The sequence below is a fragment of the Pelophylax lessonae genome, assembly GCF_965119305.1.
Source record: "Pelophylax lessonae genome assembly, chromosome: 1".
NCBI classification, from domain to species: domain Eukaryota; kingdom Metazoa; phylum Chordata; class Amphibia; order Anura; family Ranidae; genus Pelophylax; species Pelophylax lessonae.
This window is the reverse complement of record NC_138768.1, coordinates 271,765,233-271,789,010: the sequence shown is the minus strand read 5'-3', so window position 1 is coordinate 271,789,010 and position 23,778 is coordinate 271,765,233. Positions and strand designations below refer to the sequence as shown.

The 23,778-nt window shown below is 47.9% G+C and overlaps 1 protein-coding gene across 2 annotated transcripts in view; it reads left to right on the top strand.

Annotated features, from left to right (window-relative positions):
- SMPD4 (sphingomyelin phosphodiesterase 4) overlaps nucleotides 1-23,778 on the top strand; it is a 168,910-nt gene that overhangs the window by 136,357 nt on the left and 8,775 nt on the right. For both annotated transcript variants that reach the window (XM_082255892.1, XM_082255891.1), the window contains one exon: nucleotides 2,263-2,391. In XM_082255892.1, the coding sequence (XP_082112018.1) occupies nucleotides 2,263-2,391 (129 nt within the window). The remainder of the gene's footprint in view (nucleotides 1-2,262; nucleotides 2,392-23,778) is intronic.

Below are 23,778 nucleotides of genomic sequence, written 5' to 3'. Positions count from 1 at the left end.
AGCTTAAAAACATGCATATAGCCAGAGGCGTAACTAGATTTCACAGGGCCCCGGTCCAAGAAATCATGAAGGGCCCCCCCCCCCGAAAAAGCCTGTTTTTGACCTTTTTTTTTTTTTTGCAACAAAGTAAAACATTTCTGTTTCTGGTTTCAGGGCTGGTGAAGAGGGGAATGGGATCAGTAATAGTGCATCAACCATGGCGATGGTGGTGCGGGGTGTGGGATCAGAGGCGATAATGGTGGGGAGGGATCAGTGGCGGTGGTGGGGTGGAATCAGTGGTGGCGGTGGTGGGGAGGGAAGTGGGATCAGAGGCGGTGATGGTGGGGAGAGGCAAGGGATCAGTGGCGGCGGTGGTGGGGAGGGGGGGTGATCAGAGATGGTGATGGTGGTGAAGGGGGGGTGAGATTAGTGGCGGCGATGGTGAGGGCGGTGGGATCAGTGGCAGTGGTGAGGAGGGGGTGGATGGTGGGGTGGGATCAATGGTGGTAGTGAGGGTGGGTTATGGTTGGGAGGGGGGTGGGATCAATGGCGGTGGTGAAGGGGTGATGGTGGAGAGGGATCAGTGGGGGCGATTGTGGGGGGGGGGGTGAAGGAGGGGTTTTATGTGGTGTGATCTTCCCCAACCACCACCACCTCTGTCTCACTGATCCCATCCCCCCACCACTGCAGATCTCATCCCTACACCCCCCCAACACCTCTGTTGTAGATAGGGATGAGATCTGTTCTGTGGCAGGCATGGGATCATTAAGGCAGCAAGCCAGCAAGGGTGGAGTTTGGGATCAAAATTCAAGGCAAGTTCACTTACAATTAGCAGTCAGACGATTATTATGAATCCCCCTCACTCAGCAACTCCAGGCAGGCAGGCAGGCACGCACGCTTCTAGCAGGAACAGGAAGCATTTGGTGTCTCTTCGCACTCGCAGAGAGAAGAACTCCTCCCCCCCCTGCACTCTATTGGTCCTCACTGCATCAGCCTTTTCTGATTGGAGGATCGGCAGGGCTGAGGGCGGGCGGGTGCAGGCAGCAGCAGCAGATTGCTTTAGAAAACTGGCCGCTGTAGACATCTCCCCCCCCCCCCCCGCACAACGATCGGGGAGTGCCGCAGCCGGCATCCAGTTACAGACTCAGCCACTGGCGAACAGTCAGGCAGACGGACGGGCCCCCTCACGCCTTGGCCGCTATAAGAGAACGGGGGCTGGCGGGCCCCCCCTCAGGTGGCGGAACTCCAGGGCCCGGTCGCAAGCGCGACCGCTGCGAACCCTGATAGTTCCGCTACTGCATATAGCTATGTTGGAAAAAATCTTCAGAGAAGCCGCCAGGTGCTAGTTACTCCAATCCATCTTGGCTCACAGACACCGCAAAAATGAGAGGACACAGTTCCTTCTCACTCTGTCGGACTCTGCCCCTACATGTTTCGTCTATTCTGACTTGTTCAAGGGGGAATCCCAGCATCAATATGATTGTAGCCTTTTTGGGCATGGGAGAAGGGTGGCATCACTGAGAATGTAGCCTTTCTGGGCACTGGAGAGGGCAGCATGACTGAGAACTTCTTTCTGTCTAATATGAATATTAGACTACATTCTAGTGACAGTTGCTCTTCAGGCAAGAAGATGGACAGCCCTAAACCCTAATTGTAGCGAAGGCTGGGAGGTCACACTACAAGGCATATAGGAGAACAGAACCATTGTATAAGGGGGTGGGGGGGAGTGATTGCAGCCTGTATGTGGGGTATGTGCCCTGGCCTAGTAATGACAGCTCTTCCTCTCTCAGTTACTTTGATAGTTATATCACTGTACTTGAGTGAGTTTCCAGTCCTGCTCACCTGCTCCTTCAATAACCGTGAGGTCACATTCTTCTTGTTGGATTTTTTTTTTTTAACCTCTAGTTGTTAGAATGCATGCAGAAGGAAAAGGGAGCACCCCTCTGTTGTAGCTGGTTGGATTCCAAGAAAGGCTGCAACAGAGCTGGGAGGTATGGTGGGGGGGAGTCTTGCTAATAGAGTCCCCCAGAGATATAAAAAGCTGGGTCATATCAGGCTCCAAATGTAACTGACTAATTATTTTGAATACACTAATGGATGAAAAAAAATATATAAAAATTTGGGGAAGCTCTAATAAAGATCTGTATTCAAGTTTTCAACATTTTATTTTGTTTCTGCTAGCAAGTTTGTTGTGTGTTTTACCTAGCAAATGGTTGTATTTTTCTTATTTGTTTTTTTCCCTGCATTTAGTTTTATTAACATTCATTTTTATTACAATTTCAGATAATAAATGGATTGCGAAAGTTTGACATACAGTACCAGGGAGACCCTGAACTTCAACCAATCCGAAGCTATGAGAATGCTACTCTAGTGCGCCTACTGTACCAGCTATCCCAGGCTTTAAATACTAGGGTAAGGAATTCCGTGTTAAAATCGACAAGAGCCTGTGACCTTTTATTTGTCCTGCTTGTCATTCGCATTTTAAACGTTTGGGTTTTTTGACAGCACTTCACCTTTTGGACAAATGTGATTGCGGAAAGAAAGATAACCAAACGTTCAATTTTTTTTAACAAAATTCATAAAACTATTCATATCCTTTCCTGCTGCTGAAAGAACTTGCAGTTCAACCTCATCATGACATACATACAAATGCACACACATTGTAAAAATGTGGTTGTTGGGTTTAGTGAGAGATCCCATACAAATTCAGGGAAAAGATCCATAGATACATGGTAGGTATGAACCAAGGACCTTTTTAGGAAGCTAAAAGCTTTTAAAAAGCTAATTTGAGCATTCTGTAGCCAACTATGCATGAGTGTATACAGCGCAGTCTCTGTATTCCCCCATCCTAAACAAAAAGCCCTATCTGAAAATTTCTTATAGGATATAGTTGAAATGTTTCTTCAAAGTTATTGATTTCACGGTCTTGGTTATCAATATAACAAGTGACCATAGGCATAAGAAAAATGTTAGTTCATATGCAGCGCTAGCACTCTTCAGTGTGAATAAATGAAGAGATGAAAATTCCTCCACCAACTTCAGTGCAGAGTAAAGTACACTACACCACCGTGAAGCACCTCAATCTCTTTACCAGATAACGAAATACGATTAGCAGTATGTAATATATCTTGCAACTGGACATCAACCAAACATACAACGATTCAAATTGGTAAAGCAATATGAATGCTCCAGCACTAAATCCAGGGCTGCAGCCTCTCAGGAAATAGCAGTAAAACTTTAAATGAATCAGATCCTTTCATTCCACCCGTATCAGGTTACAGAATGTAAAGCAGTAGAGATTCAAAAACGCAGCGGCTTCAGCATATTTGTATAGTGTCACGGGTGTCTGACTAGTTTCAGCCAATAGGCCATCGTCCGAGCCGTAACTAAGCTATACAAGCACACTCATTTATCAGGAATAGCAGGAACTGACGTCAGCGCCGGAGCTTGCATCCCTTCCGGCATCAGGCTTTAAGTCCACGTTACTTCTGTGCCATGCGTTCCAGATGCCGGAAGTGTATAGACATTCTAACCTCAGATGAGATAAGAAAAAAATGTTACCTAATATGACCAGTAGGTGTTGGATTATGAAAATAAAGTGGTCTTTGGCTGAAAAATGTCCCAACAGAGATGACCAGTCCTAAACATCAGAAAAGCTGGAAGTGTGTATGTGTGATCGTGTTCTCTGTCTGAGTTTTATTAATTTATCCATACAGAAACCGGGCACCGTTCTTCAAACAGTGTACACATAATGCATGACAAAGGTGACACAATGAAGGGGAGAGTTTGAAACTCCATGCAATAAGAGAGGTCACTAGTTGTGGTATGGCCTGTATTCAGCTGGTCTTGTGTCTACATTACATTAAATAAAAAAATGAAATTGTATTATTCAAATTAAGAGCTGGAACTGTCTCCAGAAAAGACCTGCAGAGGTTGGAGTTTTTGTAATGCAACTAGCTTGCCAATGTTTTGCAATATGTGTCAAAGGTCCACTCTTTTGAAAATAGTAATTTAGTCATCAAATGTCTCTTATCAACTCACAACATGCGTTCTGCTGCTGGTTGTTTTTTTTTTTTTTTTTTTTTCTGGTCATATACATATATATTGCTCAAAAAAATTAAAGGAACACTTTTTAATCAGAGTATAGCATCAAGTCAAGTAAACTCCTGGGATATTGATCTAGTCAGTTAAGTAGCAGAGGGGGTTGTTGATCAGTTTCAGCTGCTTTGGTGTTAATGGAATTAGCAGAAAAGACAAAAAAAAAAGAAAAAAGAGGGGCGCACCGACCTAGTGCATTACCATAAAAACTTTTATTAAAATATTAAAAGGTGTACAATATACTCACAAGACTGGTGTGGTACAACACACATCAAGAATAGCATATACAGTCTCCAAGGTAGCCAGGTCCCAATAGTGACAAATGGGCATACAGATAGTCGCATGGGGCTGCTGTGGCTAGGCTGACGCGTTTCAGGGGCGAGCCCCCATCCTCAGAGCCAGAAAAGATGCAGCGCGTCAGCCTAGCCACAGCAGCCCCATGCGACTATCTGTATGCCCATTTGTCACTATTGGGACCTGGCTACCTTGGAGACTGTATATGCTATTCTTGATGTGTGTTGTACCACACCAGTCTTGTGAGTATATTGTACACCTTTTAATATTTTAATAAAAGTTTTTATGGTAATGCACTAGGTCGGTGCGCCCCTCTTTTTTCTTTTTTTTTTGTCTTTTCTACCAGTGGTTCTGGATACCCTTGATCCTGAAGGGGGCAGCAAGACCAAACAGCTCTCTTTACATCTGAGTTTGTAGTGCACCTCTTTCTACTCCATCAGACAGCACTTAAGCGCAGGAGGTTTTGTTTTTACCTTAATGGAATTAGCAACAGGTGCACTAGATGGGCAACAAGGAGACGACCTACAAACAGGAATGGTTTTGCCGGTGGTAGGCTTGTGACGGTATCCGATTTTCATGCTGCGATTAATTGATTAAGGTTTTGCCACGGTATACGGTATTATCACGGTATTCTATTATTAAATTTAAATTATTAAATTTCCACCTCACTTCAATTTCATTGCTGAATTTAGGGGCTTTGGTTCACTTTTGCACATTATTATATAGTCAGTCAGTACAGACTCTGTGAACCAGGCCTAAAATAGGTCATCAAGCAGTGTCTGGCCTAACTGGTGATAACTGGTCCTGGCGCTCGGCTCCGATCCGATGGCCTGGTCATTAAGAGGGCAAATCCTTGTGGTCAAGAAGTGGTTAAACCTGAAGGAGGTGGTGTTTATAAATTACTTTACTATTGCTTTAGGCCTGGTTCACATGTATGCGGGTTGGTGGTTCACATGTATGCGGGTTGGCGGTTCACATGTATGCGGGTTGGCGGTTCACATGTATGCGGGTTGGCGGCCCACATTTGCACAGGCATAGCAGCCCATTGATTTGAACGGGCTGCTATGCCCTCATTTTCCGCAGAAAAAAGGTGCATGCAGCATTTTTTTAAAATTCAGTGGCCTTGAAATCCATCCTGCTTTTGCACCATGCGACTAACCTGCAGTTCCTGCTCTGGCAAGCTTTCTGCATTTTTTGTATACGTGGGCACGGCATTTAAAAACAGTTTGCGTGTGCAGAAACGGCAGGTAAGTCGCATGGTGCAAAAGAAGGATGGATTTCATGGCCACTGCATTTTTTTAAATTCTGCATGCACCTTTTTTCAGCTGAAAACGTAGGCATAGCAGCTCAAGCCCATTCACATCAATGGGCTGCTATGCCTGTGCAAATGTGGGCCCCCAACCCGCATACATGTGAACCAGGCCTAAAGCAATAGTAAAGTCATTAATAGATAAACACACCGGTCCTCCTGCAGGTTTAACCAATTAATGACTTTACTATTGCTTTAGGCCTGGTTCACATGTATGCGGGTTGGGGGCCCACATTTGCACAGGCATAGCAGCCCATTGATGTGAATGGGCTTGAGCTGCTATGCCTGCGTTTTCAGCTGAAAAAAGGTGCATGCAGAATTTAAAAAAAATGCAGTGGCCATGAAATCCATCCTCCTTTTGCAACATGCGACTTACCTGCCGTTGCTGCACACGCAAACTGTTTTTAAATGCCGTGCCCACGTATACAAAAAATGCAGAAAGCTTGCCAGAGCAGGAACTGCAGGTTAGTCGCATGGTGCAAAAGCAGGATGGATTTCAAGGCCACTGAATTTTAAAAAAATGCTGCATGCACCTTTTTTCTGCGGAAAATGAGGGCATAGCAGCCCGTTCAAATCAATGGGCTGCTATGCCTGTGCAAATGTGGGCCGCCAACCCGCATACATGTGAACCGCCAACCCGCATACATGTGAACCACCAACCCGCATACATGTGAACCAGGCCTAAAGCAATAGTAAAGTCATTAATAGATAAAAACACCGGTCCTCCTGCAGGTTTAACCACTTCTGGATCGCAAGGATTTGCCCCTTTAAAGACCAGGCCATCGGATCAGAGCGCCAGGACCAGTCATCACCAGGTAGGCCAGACACTGCTTGATGGCTATATAATAATGTAATGTGGGCTGCTATGCGTGTGTGTGTATATATATATTAGAGCTGCACGATTCTGGCCAAAATGAGAATCACGATTTTTTAGCTTGGAATAAAGATCACGATTCTCTCACGATTCTCTGTGTAACAAAAAAAAAAATTGGGATAACTTTACTGTTACGTTTTTTTTTTTTTTTTATTCATTAAAGTCTATTAATTGCGTTTGAAAGACTGCTGCGCAAATACAGTGTGACATAAAATATTACAACAATCGCCATTTTTTTCTGTAGGGTCTCTGCTAAAAAAAATATATAAAATGTTTGGGGGTTCTAAGTACTTTTCTAGCAAAAAAAAAAAACTGATTTTAACTTGCAAGCAACAAGTGTCAGAAAAAGGTCCAGTCTTTGAGGTTAAACTTCCTTTCTCCCTGGCAGAGGGAAGGAAAAGATACAAATGTAATCATTTTTGTTTATAGTTACTGGGAGACTTAATGCTGAAAGGCTTAGCTGTGTGAGTGAATGAGTCATCCAGCTCACTGAAATGTATCAATTCACAAGTCAGACCCAGGAGCAGAGAAACTCAGTATTTTAAAAATGCCACAATAACAATACCGTGGCTATGCAATACCGCGATATATCGAATTACCGAAAACCGGCATATGTCTAGCCGGTGGAGGCCACTGACATTTCTTTTCCCTACTCCTATTTTCTGACTGTTTTTCACTAGTTTTGCATTTGGCTAGGGTCAGTGTCACTACTGGTAGCATGAGGCGTTACCTGGACCCTATAGAGGTTGCACAGGCAGTCCCGACTCCTCCAGGATGCCATTGCCAGAAGGTTTGCTGTGTCTCCCAGTACAGTCTCAAGAGCATGGAGGGGATTCCAGGAGACAGGCAATTACTCTGTGAGAGCAGGACTTGGCCGTAGAAGGTCCCTAACCTATCAGCAGAACCGGTATCTGCTTCTTTGTGCAAGGAGGAACAGGATGAGCACTGCCAGAGCCCTACAAAATGATCTCCAGCAGGCCACTGGTGTGACAGTCTCTGCCCAAACAATCAGAAACTGACTTCATGAGGGTGGCCTGAGGGCCCGACGTCTTCTATTAGGCCCTGTGCTCACTGCCCGGCACCGTGGAGCTCGATTGGCATTTGCCATTGAACCCCAGAATTGGCAGGTCGGCCACTGGTGCCCTTTGCTTTTCACAGATCAGTGCAGGTTCACCCTGCGCACTTGTGAAAGGGTCTGGAGAAGCCGTGAAGAATGTTATGCTGTCTGTCACATCGTTCAGCATACCCAGTTCGTTGGTGGGTAAGTGATGGTCTGGGGAGGCATATCCATGGAGGGATGCACAGACCTCTACAGGCTAGGCAATGGCAACCTGACTGCCATTAGATATCGGGATGAAATCCTTGGACCCATTGGCAGACCCTACGCTGGTGCAGTGGGTCCTGGGTTTCTCCTGGTGCAAGACAATGCCCAGCTTCATGTAATGAGTATGCAGCCGGTTCCTGGAGGATGAAGGAATTCATACCATTGAATGGCCCCCAAGTCGCCTGTCTTAAATCCAATAGAGCACTTCCGGGACATTATGTTTCGGTCCATCCGACGCCACCAGGTTGCACCTCATTCTGTTCAGGAGCTCAATGATACCCTAGTCCAGATCTGGGAGGAAACACCCCCGGACACCATCCGTCATCTCATTAGGCTCATGCCCCGACGTTGTCAGGCATGCATACAAGTACATGGGGGCCATATAAAGTAGCATTTTGAGTTGCTGCAATGAATTTTTAGCAAAATGGATTAGCCTGCTGCATCAATTTTTACTCTGATTTTCGGGGTTTCTTTGAATTCAGCCCTTTCATTCTTAAAACTACCCGGTTCATAGCAGTATAGATATCCAGCATGAGATTTTCCCCATTGTGATCTGATATGTTTTCAAAGTGTTCTTTGAGGGGGGTGTGTGTGTGTGTATGTATGTATGTATGTATGTATGTATGTATGTATGTATATATATATATATATATATATATATATATATATATATATATATAATTAGGGATGCACCGAAATTATCGGCCGAAAATGACCCTTTCTCTGTCGTTAATTGACAGACGTAGTCCTCCTTGATTAATATCAACTCGGGTTATACTGCCCTCTACAGGAGTAGGACTAGACAGGAAAGAAAACGTTCTGGCCACACCCTAGGGGCAGTCCCAGAGGGTATATCCTCTCACTTCCTGCTACAGCAAATCAGTTTTTTTCTGTCTAGTTAGGAGTAAGGACCTAGATTCCTTGCTAGGATCTTCGGTCCTGGCAAGATTTTTTTTCAGAAATACTTTTTTAGACAGCTTTTTTTCTCCAGTGTTCCTGTGAGATCTTCAAGCAAGTACGCTGAAACTGGGCGACGGGCTGGATGTTGAGATCCAGTGGTCACCCCAGTTCAGCCTACGAGCGCGTCCTACGAGCGCGTGCAGGCCATAGCTCCGCGCTGGGTCGGCCGCGACATAGTCCCACTGGACGGGGACTGACCCTGCGAGTTAAACGTCTCGCCTGGACGCCAATGACCAACAGAGTCACGGCGTCCGTATTGGTTGACAGCCCCCCCCACCCCGGTGGAGAGGGGTTCTGTCAGGAGTTGGCACCCGCCTGGTTCCGGTATGGTCAGTAGAATGTTCCCCCTCTCCCCCTGTCGGGTTTATTGGTGGACGCGGGCCCCTCTCTGGGATGGTCGGACACTCAGTTTCTGGGTCTCCCCTCTATCCTATAACAGGTCACAGATCCCCCAATTTGAGTGTGATTTTTGTGAATAGAAACCAGGAGGCTTGGTTTGGGAGCTGACTATCTAAAGTCACTATATGACTGTAAGGGTGACTGAAGTCAGTGGCAGACTGCTAAAAGGCATTACTATTGAGGTATAGAGGTATCCTACCTGTCTAGTGTGTACACAGGCCGATGCCTATGCCTGAGTTACTGCAGCCACAGATCACCATCCCTCCAGAAAGCCGGTTACTTCCACAGGCCGCACAGCCTCCCGCAGGCCGAGGACACCTCCCGCAGGCCGAGGCACTTCCGCAGGCCGCACAGGCTGAATGCACACATCCCGCAGGCCGCTGCTAGCTTGCAAGCCGCCGCTATCCTACACAGGCCGCCGCCATTTTCCTGCAGATCGCACGAGGCCGCCATATTGGCGTAGCCTCGTGTCTCCAGCATGGGGGCGGCCATGTTTGAGGTGACCAAACACCTCGTTGAGTAATTGGGAGGCGCCGGAAGGCGTGTAAAGGGGCGGAGCCGCCTCCTTGGCCCAGGGAAAGCAAGCCAAAGACTTCCTGTCTGTAACAGACAGTGCTGGAAGCAGGTTGATAAGAAACTTCTGTGCATCAGGTGAGCCTTGGGGTCTCGCTCTCTCTTTCTGAGGGGTCCAAGCAGGTAGACTGAGGGGCGTTACTGCGCTGGGGGACTAAGTTAAAAAAAAAAAAAAAAGATGTTTTTCTCTTGCAATTAATTTTTTTGTGTTTGCTGGCAAGTTTCTTGTTACATGAACCCTGCCACTCATGTATCCCCACCTGATCCCCTCGGGGTGGCCGCAGGACCCTCCAGTACCCCACTTGTGATGATGCATTATCAGCAGTTTTGGAGTCTTTGGTATCCCGGGTGGAGGTAGCCTGTCAGGGACGGGGGTCAAGAAGAGCGACCCCCGCCTACCCCTATGTTATCTGATACTTCAGATACGGATTCTGAGCTTGTCATTGCCGGGAAACCTTGAATCTTGAGGTTACACCGGCAGAGGTAGCTGAGACTCATATTCCTTTTTTTGGTACTAGCAAGCCTACCAAAATGGTGAAGGGTTTCCCTTGCCCAAATGGGGTCATCCGTAAACGAGCCCCTGCTATTTCCAAACGCATTGCTAGGCGCTATCATTTTGGGGAATCCCTCATTACAAAGATGGACGGTACCACCAATAGTGGACTCACCGATTTCCAGACTAAATAAAGCCACTGTTATCTCGTTGGATTGACAGAATGGGCCCCACCCATCTCTAGGGTGGGGGGGACGTCTTCACCGGTTTCCGGATCCAGGGCTTTCCAGAATCCCGCATAAAGGGGTTCGCAAGGTCATATGGTCGGGATACAAGATCGAGTTTCGATCACTTCCACCGGTGCGATTCTTCCCTTCCAATATTCGACATCCCCGGGTCGCTTAAAAAGCTTTGCGGGGAACAGCTTGATGCAACAAGCAGTGGTAGTTCCCATTCCTTGGAAGAGTTCTAGTTGAACCATAGGCGTGCGCGCAGGGTGTGCCGGGTGTGCCTGGGCACACCCTAATCACCTAGGGCACATTAGCATTATCGCTCTGTTTGCCAGTGAGGAGATGGGAAAGATCTCCCTCGGACCTGCTCTGCCATAAGAGAAGTGCCACACACTTCTATTTCACTTTGCCAGCAGGGAGAGTAATGTATCGGGGCCATGTACATGTAGGCAAACACATGCATGTGTATTTAAACTTTGGGGTGCACACCCTAATGCAATAGGCTGCACACACCTATGAGTCGAACCTGTTCACAATGCCCAGGAAAAAGGGCTAGGTGCATCCAATTCTGGTCTTGGAAGAGATGGGAGTCCATCCATACAGTGGTGGCCTCCCTGCATCAGGGGGATTTCCTGGGGTCCATAGACATTTAGGATGCCTATCTTCATATCCCCATCTTCGCAGGACATCAGCGTTTTCTTTGCTTTTCCCAAAGATCATCCCTGGTTCCCACCAGGAGACTGAACTATCTGGGCCTAATTTTGGATACATCCTTGGCAAGAGTGTTTCTCCAGGCGGAGAAACTCCAGAAGATTCAGTCGATGATTCGGATGTTGCTGTCCGTCAACTGGCTGGGATTGATGGTCGCCTCCTTAGAGGCAGTACCATTTGCCCAGTCTCATACCCAAATTCTCCAAAGAGGAGATTCTTCTCATATGAAATCGGAATCCTGATTCCCTGGACAATCGGATCCGATTGAGCGAGCAGACCAGGGAGGCTCTGGTCTGGTGGCTTCGGTCTCCGATGCTCAGCCAGGGGAAGTCGTTTCTTCTGATAAATTCCAGGTTACTGATAAAGGTGTTGGAACTGAGAGCGATCAGACTTTGTCTGATATACTGGACCGAGCAGCTCCAGGGCAGTCCGGATCCAATCGGACTATGCCACGGTCATGACTTATGTCAATCACCAAGGGGCACCAAGAGTGCCCTGGCGGCCATAGAAGTGGCCAACATTCTTTATTGGGGGAACAGTTGTTCCAGTTCTCTCCGTGATATTTATCACGGGGGTGGACAGGCAGATTATTTCAGCCGTCAGATTCTGGATCAAGAGGAATAGTCTCTTCATCCAGAGGTATTTCACCAGCTGTCCCTTCATTGGGGCATGTTGGCAGGTTGGCTGAACAGGGCTCGCGCCCGCGATCCTCTAGCGGACGCAGCAGACGCGCTGAGTGCCCCGTAGGGGAAGTATCAGCTACTGTATGTCTTCCCCCCCCCCCCCTCTCAAGTTACTGCTGAGATTTCTCCGCAGGATAGAGGTGGAGAGAACTCCAGTTATCCTGGTAATTCCGGGCTGGCCTCGTCAAGCCTGGTACGCCGACTTATGCAGGCTAGTCGCAGACGCTCCTTGGAGACTTCTTCTCAGGGAGGATCTGCGGTCTCAAGGACCGATCTTCCATCGTGCTTTACAGTCGCTGGTTTTAACGGCCTGGCCATTGAGACCCAGGTTCTGAAGGACAGGGGATTGTCAGCTTCAGTTATTCCTACTCTAATTAAAGCAAGGAAAGCGACTTCTAGCAAATTCTATTATCGCACATGGAAGACTTATATTGCGTGGTGTGAATCGTTGGGATTTCCCCCACGTACCTATTTGGTGACCCGAATTTTGGCTTTTCTGCAAAAGGGGGTTGAGCAGAAACTATCCTTGAGCACTATCAAGGGTCAGGTTTTCAGCATTAGCAATCTTCTTTCAGAAGCCTCTGGCTACTCATTCCTTGGTGCGGAATTTCATCCAGGGGGTGCGGCACTTAGCTCCGCCAGTGCGTGCGCCCTTACCGCCCTGGGATCTTAAATTGGTTTTGCCGGTTCTGCAGAAACCTCCCTTTTAAAATATAAGGGAGATTCCCTTGCTTACATTATCCCAGAAGGTGGCCTTCTTGGTGGCTATTACTTCTGAACGCAGGGTGTCAGAACTGGCTGCATTATCATGCCATTCCCCATATCTAGCGGTTCATAGGGATAAGGTAGTTCTTCATCCGAAGCCATCCTTTCTTCCTAGGGTGGTTTCAGATTTTCATCTGAATAAAGATATTGTGCTACCTTCCTTGTGTCCTAAGCCCAATCATCCTCAGGAATGTGCGTTGCATTCCTTGGATGTAGTTCGGGCAATCAGGCTATACCTGAAGACTACGGAATCGTTCCGTAAAACGGATTCACTTTTTGGGATCACGGATGGCCCCAGAAAGGGGTTGCCTGCGTCTGCCGTGACTATCTCCAAATGGATTAGACAGACGGTGGTACAGGCTTATTCTATGTAAGGGTCGGAATCCTCCGTTCCCTGTTAAGGCGCACTCTATTCGGGCGCTTAGTGTTTCCTGGGCCTTCCACCATCAGGCGTCAGGGGTCCAGGTTTTCAAGGCGATTACTTGATCGTCGGTTCATACCTTTACAAAATTTTATAAAGTTGATGTGATGGCATCGTCGGATGCCTCATTTGGCCGCAAGGTTTTGCAGGCCGCAATTTGAGGAGACCGTTGGTCTACCTCGAGGGTTTGTTGGGTTTTTTCACTTAGGTCTCATCTTTTTGCTCGATGAGTCCTTGATGCTTCTGGTTGGCTCCGGTTGGACCTTCTGGATTTTGATTTCTGTTATCCCACCCCTCATTTGTGGCACTGCTTTGGGACGTCCCGAGTTGATATTAATCAAGGAGGACTACGTCTGTCAATGAGCGACAGAGAAAAATTGATTTTTGTAAAATCTTACCTTGAAATCCTTTTCTCTTAAGCTCATTGACAGACGTAGTACCCGACCCTCTGTTTTTTAGTTGGGTTGGGTTAAATTCTCTAAACACTGCTTTGTGACATAACTGATTTGTTGTAGCAGGAAGTGAGAGGATATACCCTCTGGGACTGCCCCTAGGGTGTGGCCAGAACGTTTTCTTTCCTGTCTAGTCCTACTCCTGTAGAGGGCAGTATAACCCGAGTTGATATTAATCAAGGAGGACTACGTCTGTCAATGAGCTTAAGAGAAAAGGATTTTACGGTAAGATTTTACAAAAATCCATTTATCCCATTTCGGCCGATAATGGGTTAACATTGCCGAAATTAATATGGCCGCCGTGAGGAAGGAGGAGGGCGCAGCGCAGGGCAGGTTTTAAAAGTCCCGCCTCTGGCCGGCCGCCCGCCTCTCAATGACGTCCCTACTACGATCTGTGCATGAATGGGCATACCAGGCGGGAGGGCGGGGCGAGCGGCCGCTAATAGATAGAACTATGTGATCCTTCTCATTCACACACAGTCCCGCTGAGCATACAGGGAAGGATCACATAGTTATATCTATAGCGGCCGCTCGCCCCGCCCGGTGTCTGGTCAGTTCTCATACACACAGTCCCGCTGAGCTGACAGGGAACTGACCTGACACCGGGCGGGGCGAGCGGCCGCTATAGATATAACTATGTGATCCTTCCCTGTCAGCTCAGCGGGACTGTGTGACTGTGAATGAGAACTGGTCTTATGAAGGGGAAATACCACGGCAAGAGGGAGGGTCAGGCAGCAACAAAAAAATCAGTGTCAAATTCTACACCTAAAGGGCTGCCTTCCCTTCCCCAAATCAGATATCATGTATTTTTGGGGAGGTATGTGTCCTTTTTATGTTTTTTTTGCTAGAGACTTTTTTATTTTGGGGCCTCGGTGTGCACTTGTTGCCAACAAGTTTACTTTGTTTACTGCACAAGTATGTAAAGAATTGCTGCAAAGTAGTGTGCTCAAAAGTACCACAAGTTTATCCCCACTATTGCTTTAGCTGCCAATAAACTTTGTCAATCTAATTTATTTAAAAAAAATGCCAGGCAGGTCCATAGTGGGAGGAAGAACTTCTACGCGCATAGATAGTGCAGGGTCAATTAAAAACCAAATCTTCACAAGGCACTTAGGCAAGGTTCACACATGTCCCCTCAGTATTCACTGCAAATTTCTAAAGCAGCTGTTCAGCTGTGATTTAAATGCGATTCAGATGCAAAATTTTGGAGCCAGCAGCCACCAGCGTCTTAATGGGGGAGAGCTGAGGCAGCTTACCAATGGTATTAGTATTATGAAGCATGATGGGTTAATGTATTGTCACTGCAGGTCACTGATGCATTAGTGACCGACCAGTGGCAGTTAATTAACCCCTTTGTGCTGCATTAATGCAACCAGTATCAGTGTTAATTAACACTGGTTGCACTGATACTGGTTGCACTAATGCAGCACAAAGGGGTTAATTAACTGCCACTGGTCGGTCACTAATAGATGAGTGACCAGCAGTGGCAATACATTAATCCCCTCATGCTGCATAATACAAATACCATTGGTAATTAAATTAACCTCTTGCCAACCCATCACAGTACACATACTGTGACAGGGTGGCAGCGACAGGTGTACGTCGCTGCCTGTTTTTGGTGTATGCCCCTCTTCTATCTATTTTACATTTTTTGGGGGGAAAAAGTAATTTTCGGTTTTCGGCCAAGGGCATCCTGCATTTCTCTAGCGCTCATTGACAGACGTAGTCCTCGGTGATACACCACCTTCGGGTTATGTTGCCTCCACAGGAGCAGGACTAGACAGGAAATTAAAAAGCTCTGGCCACACCCTAGGGGCAGTCCCAGAGGGTATATCCTCTCTCTCTCTGCCTCAGCAAATCAGTTATTTTCTGTCTAGTTAGGAGTAAGGACCTAGATACCTTGCTAGGATCTTAGGTCCTGGCAAGAATTTTTTCTTAAGGATTTTTTAGACAGCTTTTTTTCTCCAGTGTTCCTGTGAGATCTTCAAGCAAGAAAGCTGAACTGGGCGACGGGCTGGATGTTGAGATCCGGTGGTCACCCCAGTTCAGCCTACGAGCGCGTGCAGGCCATAGCTCCGCGCTGGGTCGGCCGCGACAAAGTCCCATTAAAGGACTGTCCACGCGAGTTAAACGTCTCGCTGAAACGCCAAAGACCATGAGTCACGGCGTCCGTATCGGTCGACAGCCCTCCCGCCTGGAGAGGGGTACTGTCAGGAGTTGGTGCCCGCCTGGTTCCGGTATGGTGAGTAGTATGTTCCCCCTTTTCCCCTGACGGGTCTTGTGGTGAACGCGGGCCCCTCTCTGTATGGTAAGATAGAGTCCCTCTCTATCCTATAACATGACACAGATCCTCCTACTTTGAGTGTGATTTTATGTGCAAAAAGCCAGGCGGCTTGGTTTGGGAGCTAACAATCTAATTGTATACATGTTAAAAAGATGTAATCTGTGGCATTCTGGGAATCTTACGGTGTTAAGAATAAGCTACCTACCAGTCAGAAGCCACGGACATGTAGACTGCCTTCCTAATCAGATCTCCAGCTATTAGCAGGCCTCCCGAATGGCCATGCGGTCCGCCAGGGCCGGTACCGCCAACCACGCCATATCCCCATGCAGAGAGAGTGTTGTGTGCCCTGCAGCACACCGCTATTCAGTACAGGCCGCCGCCATTTTTTTTTTTGCTGGATCGCACGAGCCGCCATTTTGGCGTAGCCTCGTGTCTCCAGCATGGGGGCGGCCATGTTTGAGGTGATCCAAACACCTCGTGGAGCCTGGGGGAGGCGCCGGAAGGCGTGCAGAGGGGCGGAGCCGCCTCCTTCTTCCTGGGCAGCCAGCCAAAAGACTTCCTGTTTGTAAAGACAGCGCTGTAACCTGTTGCAGTTAAACTCTGAGCATCAAGTGGTGAGCCTGGGGGTCTATCTCTCTCGATCGATAGGGATCCCTAGCAGGCAACACTAAGGGGCTTTTTGTGGCGCTGGGGGTCTGGAAAAAAAAAAAAAAAAGTTTTTTATTTTTGAATTATATTATCCAGGAAGTGACTGGAATTATCATGGACCCTGCCACACATATTCCCCCACCTGTTTCCCTCGAGGGGGCCACGGGACCCGCCGGTGCACAGAGTGTAGAGTCATTTACAGCAATTTTGGAGTCTATGGTGGCTCGGGTGGAGGCGGCCTGTCAGGGACGGGGGTCAAGGAAGCGACCCCCGCCTACCCCTATACTATCTGACACCTCTGACTCTGATTCAGAGATGGTCACTGCAGTTGCAGGTTCCTCTGCAAAGGCTGTTATCCCAGGTAAAGCCCCCTCAGACAGTGAGGAGGACGCTTCTTCTCCTGCTATAATTCAGGAAGAAGCATTGGTGGACGCACTAGTTGTGGCAGTGCAGGAAACCTTAAAACTTGAGGCTTTACCGGCAGAGGCAACTGAAACAGAGATTCCTTTTGGTACTAATAAGCCCATCAAAACGGTGAAGGTTTTTCCTGTACCCAAATGTTTCGGTAATCAGATTAAAGGAGAATGGGAGCATTCTAAACGTACCTTTACTATTTCCAAGCGTATTGCTAGACGCTGTACCACCAGTGGTGGATCCACCTATTTCCAGGCTGAATAAAGCCACGGTTATCCCAGTGGAGGACACTTCGTCCTTTAAGGATCCGGTGGATCGAAAGATGGAAGCAGAGTCCCGCACCATCTTCTCTCTGATAGGGTCAGCATTTAGACCAGTAATTGTTATTGGTCTAGTTTCCCAGACACTTACGGAATGGGCGAAAATGGTACGCCAAGACCTTAGGGGAAAAGATATTCCCCAGGAGACATCTGATTTGATGGAACAGATTATACAAGGGCTACAGTTTATCTGTGACGCAGCCTTGGACACTACTCCCTTATTAGGGCATGCATCTATGTCAGCGGTGATCCTCAGACGTGTGCTGTGGTTAAAATGCTGGTCAGCTGACCTAGGTTCCAAAAAGACCTTGACAAATCTCCCTTTTCAGGGGAATCGTCTATTTGGGGCCAACCTAGATGAAATCATCAAGGATGCCACTGGGGGCAAGAGCACTTTTTTGCCACAGGCTACTAAAGCTAAGGGACCTCGCAACAAGCGAGGACCTTTCTTTACCGCCCATAAAGGGTGCGCGGCTGGTACTAGCGGGAAAGGCAAGACTCCTCCAGGAGGGTTCAAGAAGGGCTGGTCGGACAAGCAGAGGACCAACCCAGCCAAACCCGAAGCAAAGGAGTACACAGCCTGAAGGTGCGCCCCCACCCGGTTTCAGGGTGGGGGGACGTTTTCACCGGTATTCAGGACATTAGATCGAGCTTCAACCACTACTACCGGTGCGATTCTTCCCTTCCAACATTTAAGTACTACAGGAAGCGGTAGTTACCGTTCCCTGAATAGATCTTTTCCTTTACCTTTTCCTAAGATTAGTCCCTATACCTCACAGGAATCGGATCTGGTTGACCAGATAGGCCAAGTAGCCTCTAGTCGGGTGACTTCGGTCCCTGAGGTTCAACCAGAAAAGATCACCCTTCCTGATAACAATCAGGTATCTGATAAATGTGTGGGAACAGAAAACGACCAGACTTTCTCGGATGGTCGGGGCCAGATACCTCTAGGGACGCCTGGTTCAGATTCTATCAGCGCCAGTGGTCCTAGAAATTCTAGGCTGGCCTCCTCAAGCCGGCCTGGCCGACTTGGACATGCTAGTCGCAGACGTTCCGTGGGAACTTCGTCTCAGGGAGTGTCTGTGGTCTCAAGGACCAATTTACCATCATGCTTTACAGTCGCTGGGTTTAATGGCCTGGCCATTGAGACCCAAGTACTGAAGGACAGAGGTTTGTCTACTTCAGTCATTCCTACCCTTATTAAAGCAAGGAAAGCGACTTCCAGCAAGGTCTATTATCACACATGGAAGACTTATATTGCGTGGTGCGAATCTTTAGGATTTCCTCCACGTACCTATTCGGTGACTCGAATATTGGCCTTTTTGCAACAAGGGGTTGAGCAGAAGCTAGCCTTGAGCACCATCAAGGGTCAAGTTTCAGCATTAGCAATCTTCTTTCAGAAACCTTTAGCTACCAAGTCCTTGGTGCGGAATTTCATCCAGGGGGTGCGGCACCTGGCTCCTCCAGTCCGCGCGCCCTTACCGCCCTGGGATCTTAATTTGGTTTTGTCGGTTCTACAGAAACCTCCCTTTGAAAACATCAGGGAGATTCCCTTGCTTACTTTATCCCAGAAGGTGGCCTTCTTGGTGGCTATTACTTCTGCTCGCAGGGTGTCAGAACTGGCTGCATTATCATGCCAGTCCCCATACCTAGTGATTCATAGGGATAAGGTAGTACTTCATCCTAAGCCATCTTTTCTTCCTAAGGTGGTTTCAGATTTTCATCTGAATGAAGATATTGTACTACCTTCCTTGTGTCCTCAGCCCAAGCATCATCGGGAACATGCGTTGCATTCCTTAGATGTGGTTCGGACAATCAGGGTATACCTGAAAGCTACGGAATCATTCCGTAAGACGGATTCACTTTTTGTGATCACGGATGGCCCCAGAAAGGGTTTGCCTGCATCTGCCGCGACCATTGCCAAATGGATTAGACAAACGGTGGTACAGGCTTATTCTATTAAGGGTCAGAGTCCTCCGTTCCCTGTTAGGGCGCACTCCACTCGAGCGCTCAGTACTTCCTGGGCCTTTCGCCATCAGGCGTCAGTGGTCCAGGTATGTAAGGCGGCCACCTGGTCGTCGGTACATACCTTTACAAAATTCTATAAAATTGATGTGACGGCATCGGCGGATGCCTCATTTGGCCGCAAGGTTTTGCAGGCCGCAATTTGAGGAGACCGGTGGTCTACCTCGAGGGTTTTTTTCTGTTTGAAAAAAAAAAAAAAAAAATTTTCTCTTTTTTGTTGAGTCTCATCATTAAGGATGAGCATTGTAAACTTCTAGTTGGCACCGGTTGGGCCTTCTAGATTGGGATTTGATTTCCATTTTCCCACCCCTCATTTGTGATACTGCTCTGGGACGTCCCGAAGGTGGTGTATCACCGAGGACTACGTCTGTCAATGAGCGCTAGAGAAAAATGGATTTTTGTAAAATCTTACCGTAAAATCCTTTTCTCTTAGCTCATTGACAGACGTAGTCCCCGCCCCTCTGTTTTTTGAGTTGGGTTGGGTTAAAATCTCTAAAGACTGCTTTTTCACATAACTGATTTGCTGAGGCAGAGAGAGAGAGGATATACCCTCTGGGACTGCCCCTAGGGTGTGGCCAGAGCTTTTTAATTTCCTGTCTAGTCCTGCTCCTGTGGAGGCAACATAACCCGAAGGTGGTGTATCACCGAGGACTACGTCTGTCAATGAGCTAAGAGAAAAGGATTTTACGGTAAGATTTTACAAAAATCCATTTATAATCATGTTGGGGGGACCATGTGACTGAGGGGGGGAGGGGGTACTGCCTACCCTGGAGTTGTGTTTGAAATAACTAGAAATGCGCAGGAAATCCACCATACAGAATTTATTGACAAGTAATAAAGGTCAGTCTCAGGCAATCACTCTCAGCTGAGTCCAATGAGAGATGAAAATAAGGGTCACATTACACTTCAGAGCAAAGACTGCGACTTCTCTGTCCGCCCTTATAACAAATGTAAAAAATGTGGCAACAATCAAAAAAAAGAAAAAAAGGGAATTTTACTAACTTTTGCTCCTGCAGAGCATTGCAACCACATCACTGCCTCAGTGTGCAGAGCGTCGCTCGCCTCCGGGATGTCATGCCGCTCACTGCCTCAGTGTGCAGAGCATCGCTCGCCTCCGGGATGTCATGCCGCTCACAGACACTCTGGACTGGAGCGCAGCGGGGGCGGGGCAGTGCAGCCTGCAGCGGCCCCAATCAATGTAGCGGCCCAGCGGGAATGCGAGCAGGGGGCGTGTGACGTCATGCTTTCTCTATCGCTCATTGACAGACGTAGTCTTCTTGATTCTCAAGAGCTGGGTTATGTTGTCTCCGCAGGAGTAGGACTAGGCAGAAAGACAAAACGTTCTGGCTCCACCTTAGGGGCAGTCCCTGAGGGTATATCCTCCCTCTCTCTGCTACAGGGAATCAGTTTTTTTCTGTCTAGTCAGGAGTAAGGACCTAAGTTCCTTGCTGGGATCTTTTTGGTCCTGGCAAGATTTTTTCTTTAGAAGAAATATTTTTTAGGTAGTTTTTTTCTCCAGTGTTTTTCCTGTGAGATCTTCAAGCAAAAACGCCGGACTGGGCGACACTAGTGGTCACCCCAGCCGGCCTACGAGCGCGCGCAGACCATTGCATTGCGCTTGGTCGGCCGCGACACATTCAAGTAAGTATGCGGGGCCGGGCGACGGGCTGGATGTTGAGATCCAGTGGTCACCCCGGTTTCTGCCTACGAGCGCGTGCAGACCAGAGCTCCACGCTGGGTCGGCCGCGACGGAGTCCCAGTGGAGGGACTGACCTTGCGAGTTAAAAGTCTCGCTTGGACGCCAGGAACCTGAGAGTCGAGGCGTCCGGAGTGGTCCACAAACCCCTACCCCGGTGGAGAGGGTATTGTGAAGAGAGGGTGCCTGTCGGTTCGGTATGGTGAGTAAACGTTCCCTTTTTTCTTTCCTCGTTATGAGGCAGTATGAATTATGGGCCCCTCCATACATGGTCAGTATATATCTGACACTAAAAGTCCCCCTTGTAAATACAGTATGTGTTTGTGGGAAGTGGACTTGGTTTGAGAGCTAACACTCTACCCAGCAGACTGTAGCATTACAGCAGACATAGGAGGTATAATCCTACCTTATTTGTAGTGTATCTCCTGTAGATCAATCAATCGCCACTCAGCAGAGATGCAGGTGGATGTGCTGGGAAAAACGATTTCGGCGGTCCGCCGCCATTTTGCCGTAGACCAGGTGCATGCATGTCCTCAGGTCACACCGGCCGCCATGTTTTTGGAGTCTAATGTCTCCTGTATGGGGGCGGCCATGTTTCATGAGCCCAGCTACCTCGTGGAGAGCTGGGAACGCCAGAAGGCGTACACAGGGGGCGGAGCCACGTCCTTCTACCCGGGAAAAAGCAACAGCTCCTTCCAGTCTGTAAAAGACAGACGCTGACTGCAGTTGGTTGGAAACTTCACTGCATCGGTTGGTGAGCCTTGGGGGTCTCTCTCTCTCTCTCTGTGGGATCGAGAAGCAGGTACTCTGAGGGGCGCTATTGCGCTAGGGGGAGACACATAAAAAAAAAAAAAAAAAGAGGTATTTTTTATTTTAAAAAAAAGTTTTTTTGTGTTTTCTGGCAAAGGTGTCCTGAATTAACATGGACCCTGCCACTCATGTATCTCCTCCGAATCCCCTCGAGGGGTCTGCGGGATCCTCCAGCACCCCACTGACGATTGAATCATTGTCCGCTATTATGGAAACTTTTGTGTCCCGGGTGGAAGTGGCTTGTCAGGGACAGGGCGCAAGTAAGCGACCCCCGCCTAACCCCTTATTATCTGTAACCTCGGATTCAGACTCTGAGCCTATTTCTGCAGTTGCAGGTACTTCATCTGGTATTGGTGTCTCGTGTACTGTCTTTTCAGACAGTGAGGAGGATGTTTCGGCATCAGCCATAGCCAGAGAGGAAGCGTTGGTAAGCGCACTCATTGTATCTGTTCAAGAAACCTTAAGATTACAGGGTATTCCGTCAGAAATAGCTGAAACTGAAATCCCTTTTGGGACTAAAAAACGCATCAAAGTGGCGAAGGTTTTTCCATTGCCCAAATGTTTTGGCAATCCAATCAAAGAAGAATGGAGTCTGCCAAGACGCATTTCTACTATTTGTAAACGCATTAACAGGCGTTATCCGTTTGAGGAAACCCTCATTAAGAAATGGACAGAACCACCTGTGGTGGATTCACCAATTGCTAGATTGAATAAAGCCACGGTTATTCCTCTAGAAGACGCTCCGTCTTTTTAAAGATCCAGTGGATCGCAAGATAGAAGCTATGTCTCGCACCATGTTTACCTTGATTGGATCAGCTTTCAGACCAATAATTGCTATTGGTCTGGTTTCGCAGGCTGTAACTGTATGGACCAAGTGGTTACGCCGGGACCTAGAAGAGGTCCCTCAGGCGGTATCAGATTTGTTGGAACAAATGATACAGGGGTTACAGTTTGTGTGTGATGCGGCGTTAGACGCCACTTCATTATTGGCGCGAGCATCTGTCTCAGTACACTGTGGCTAAAAGGTTGGTTAGCCGACCAAGGTTCCAAAAAAGCATTGGCTTATATCCCCTTTTTAGGAGAGCGTCTATTTGGAGCCAACTTAGATGAGATCATTAGGATCTCACGGGTGGAAAGAGCACCTTTTTACCGCAAAATTTTAAAGGTAAAGGAACTCGTCAAAGACGAGGGCCTTCTTTTTCTGCTCACAAGAGGTTTTTTCGTCCCGCGGGTGAAAAAATTGAGTCCTCCAAAGCTCCTGCAGGAGGCGTCAGGAGTCGTTGGTCGGGCAAGCAAAAGCCCGCCCCCTCTAGACCTGAAGATAAACCGTCCAAAGCCTGAAGGTGCGCCCCCACCCATAACTGGGGTGGGGGGACGTCTTCGCCGGTTCCCGGATCCATGGCTTTCCAGAATCCCGGACAGATGGGTTTGCGAAGTCATAAGGTCAGGGTACAAGATCGAGTTTCGATCTCTCCCACCGGCGCGATTCTTCCCTTCCAATAGCCGACTATCCCCGGATCGTTTAGACGATCTGCGGAGAGCAGTCACAGATTTACTACAACAAGGAGTGGTAGTCCACGTTCCTTGGACAGAACGGTTTCAAGGGTTTTATTCAAACCTATTTACAATACCCAGGAAAGAGGGCAAAGTGCGTCCAATTCTGGACTTAAGGGCACTCAATTCTTTTGTCAACATAAGAAGATTCAGAATGGAGTCCATTCGCACAGTAGCAGCCTTTCTGCATCCAGGGGATGTCCTAGCGTCCATAGGCATCAAGGACGCATATCTTCACATTCCCATTTTCGCAGGACATCAGCGGTTTCTACGCTTTTCCGTAGAAGAGAACCACTATCAGTTTGTGGCGTTACCTTTCGGTCTCGCCACGGCTCCGCGGGTCTTCACGAAGGTGTTGGCCCCAATGTTGGCACTTCTGCGCCAAAGAGGCATATCGATCCTTGGTTACCTAGACGATCTTCTGCTTCATGCAGAGTCTCCTCAGACCTTGCTACAAAACAT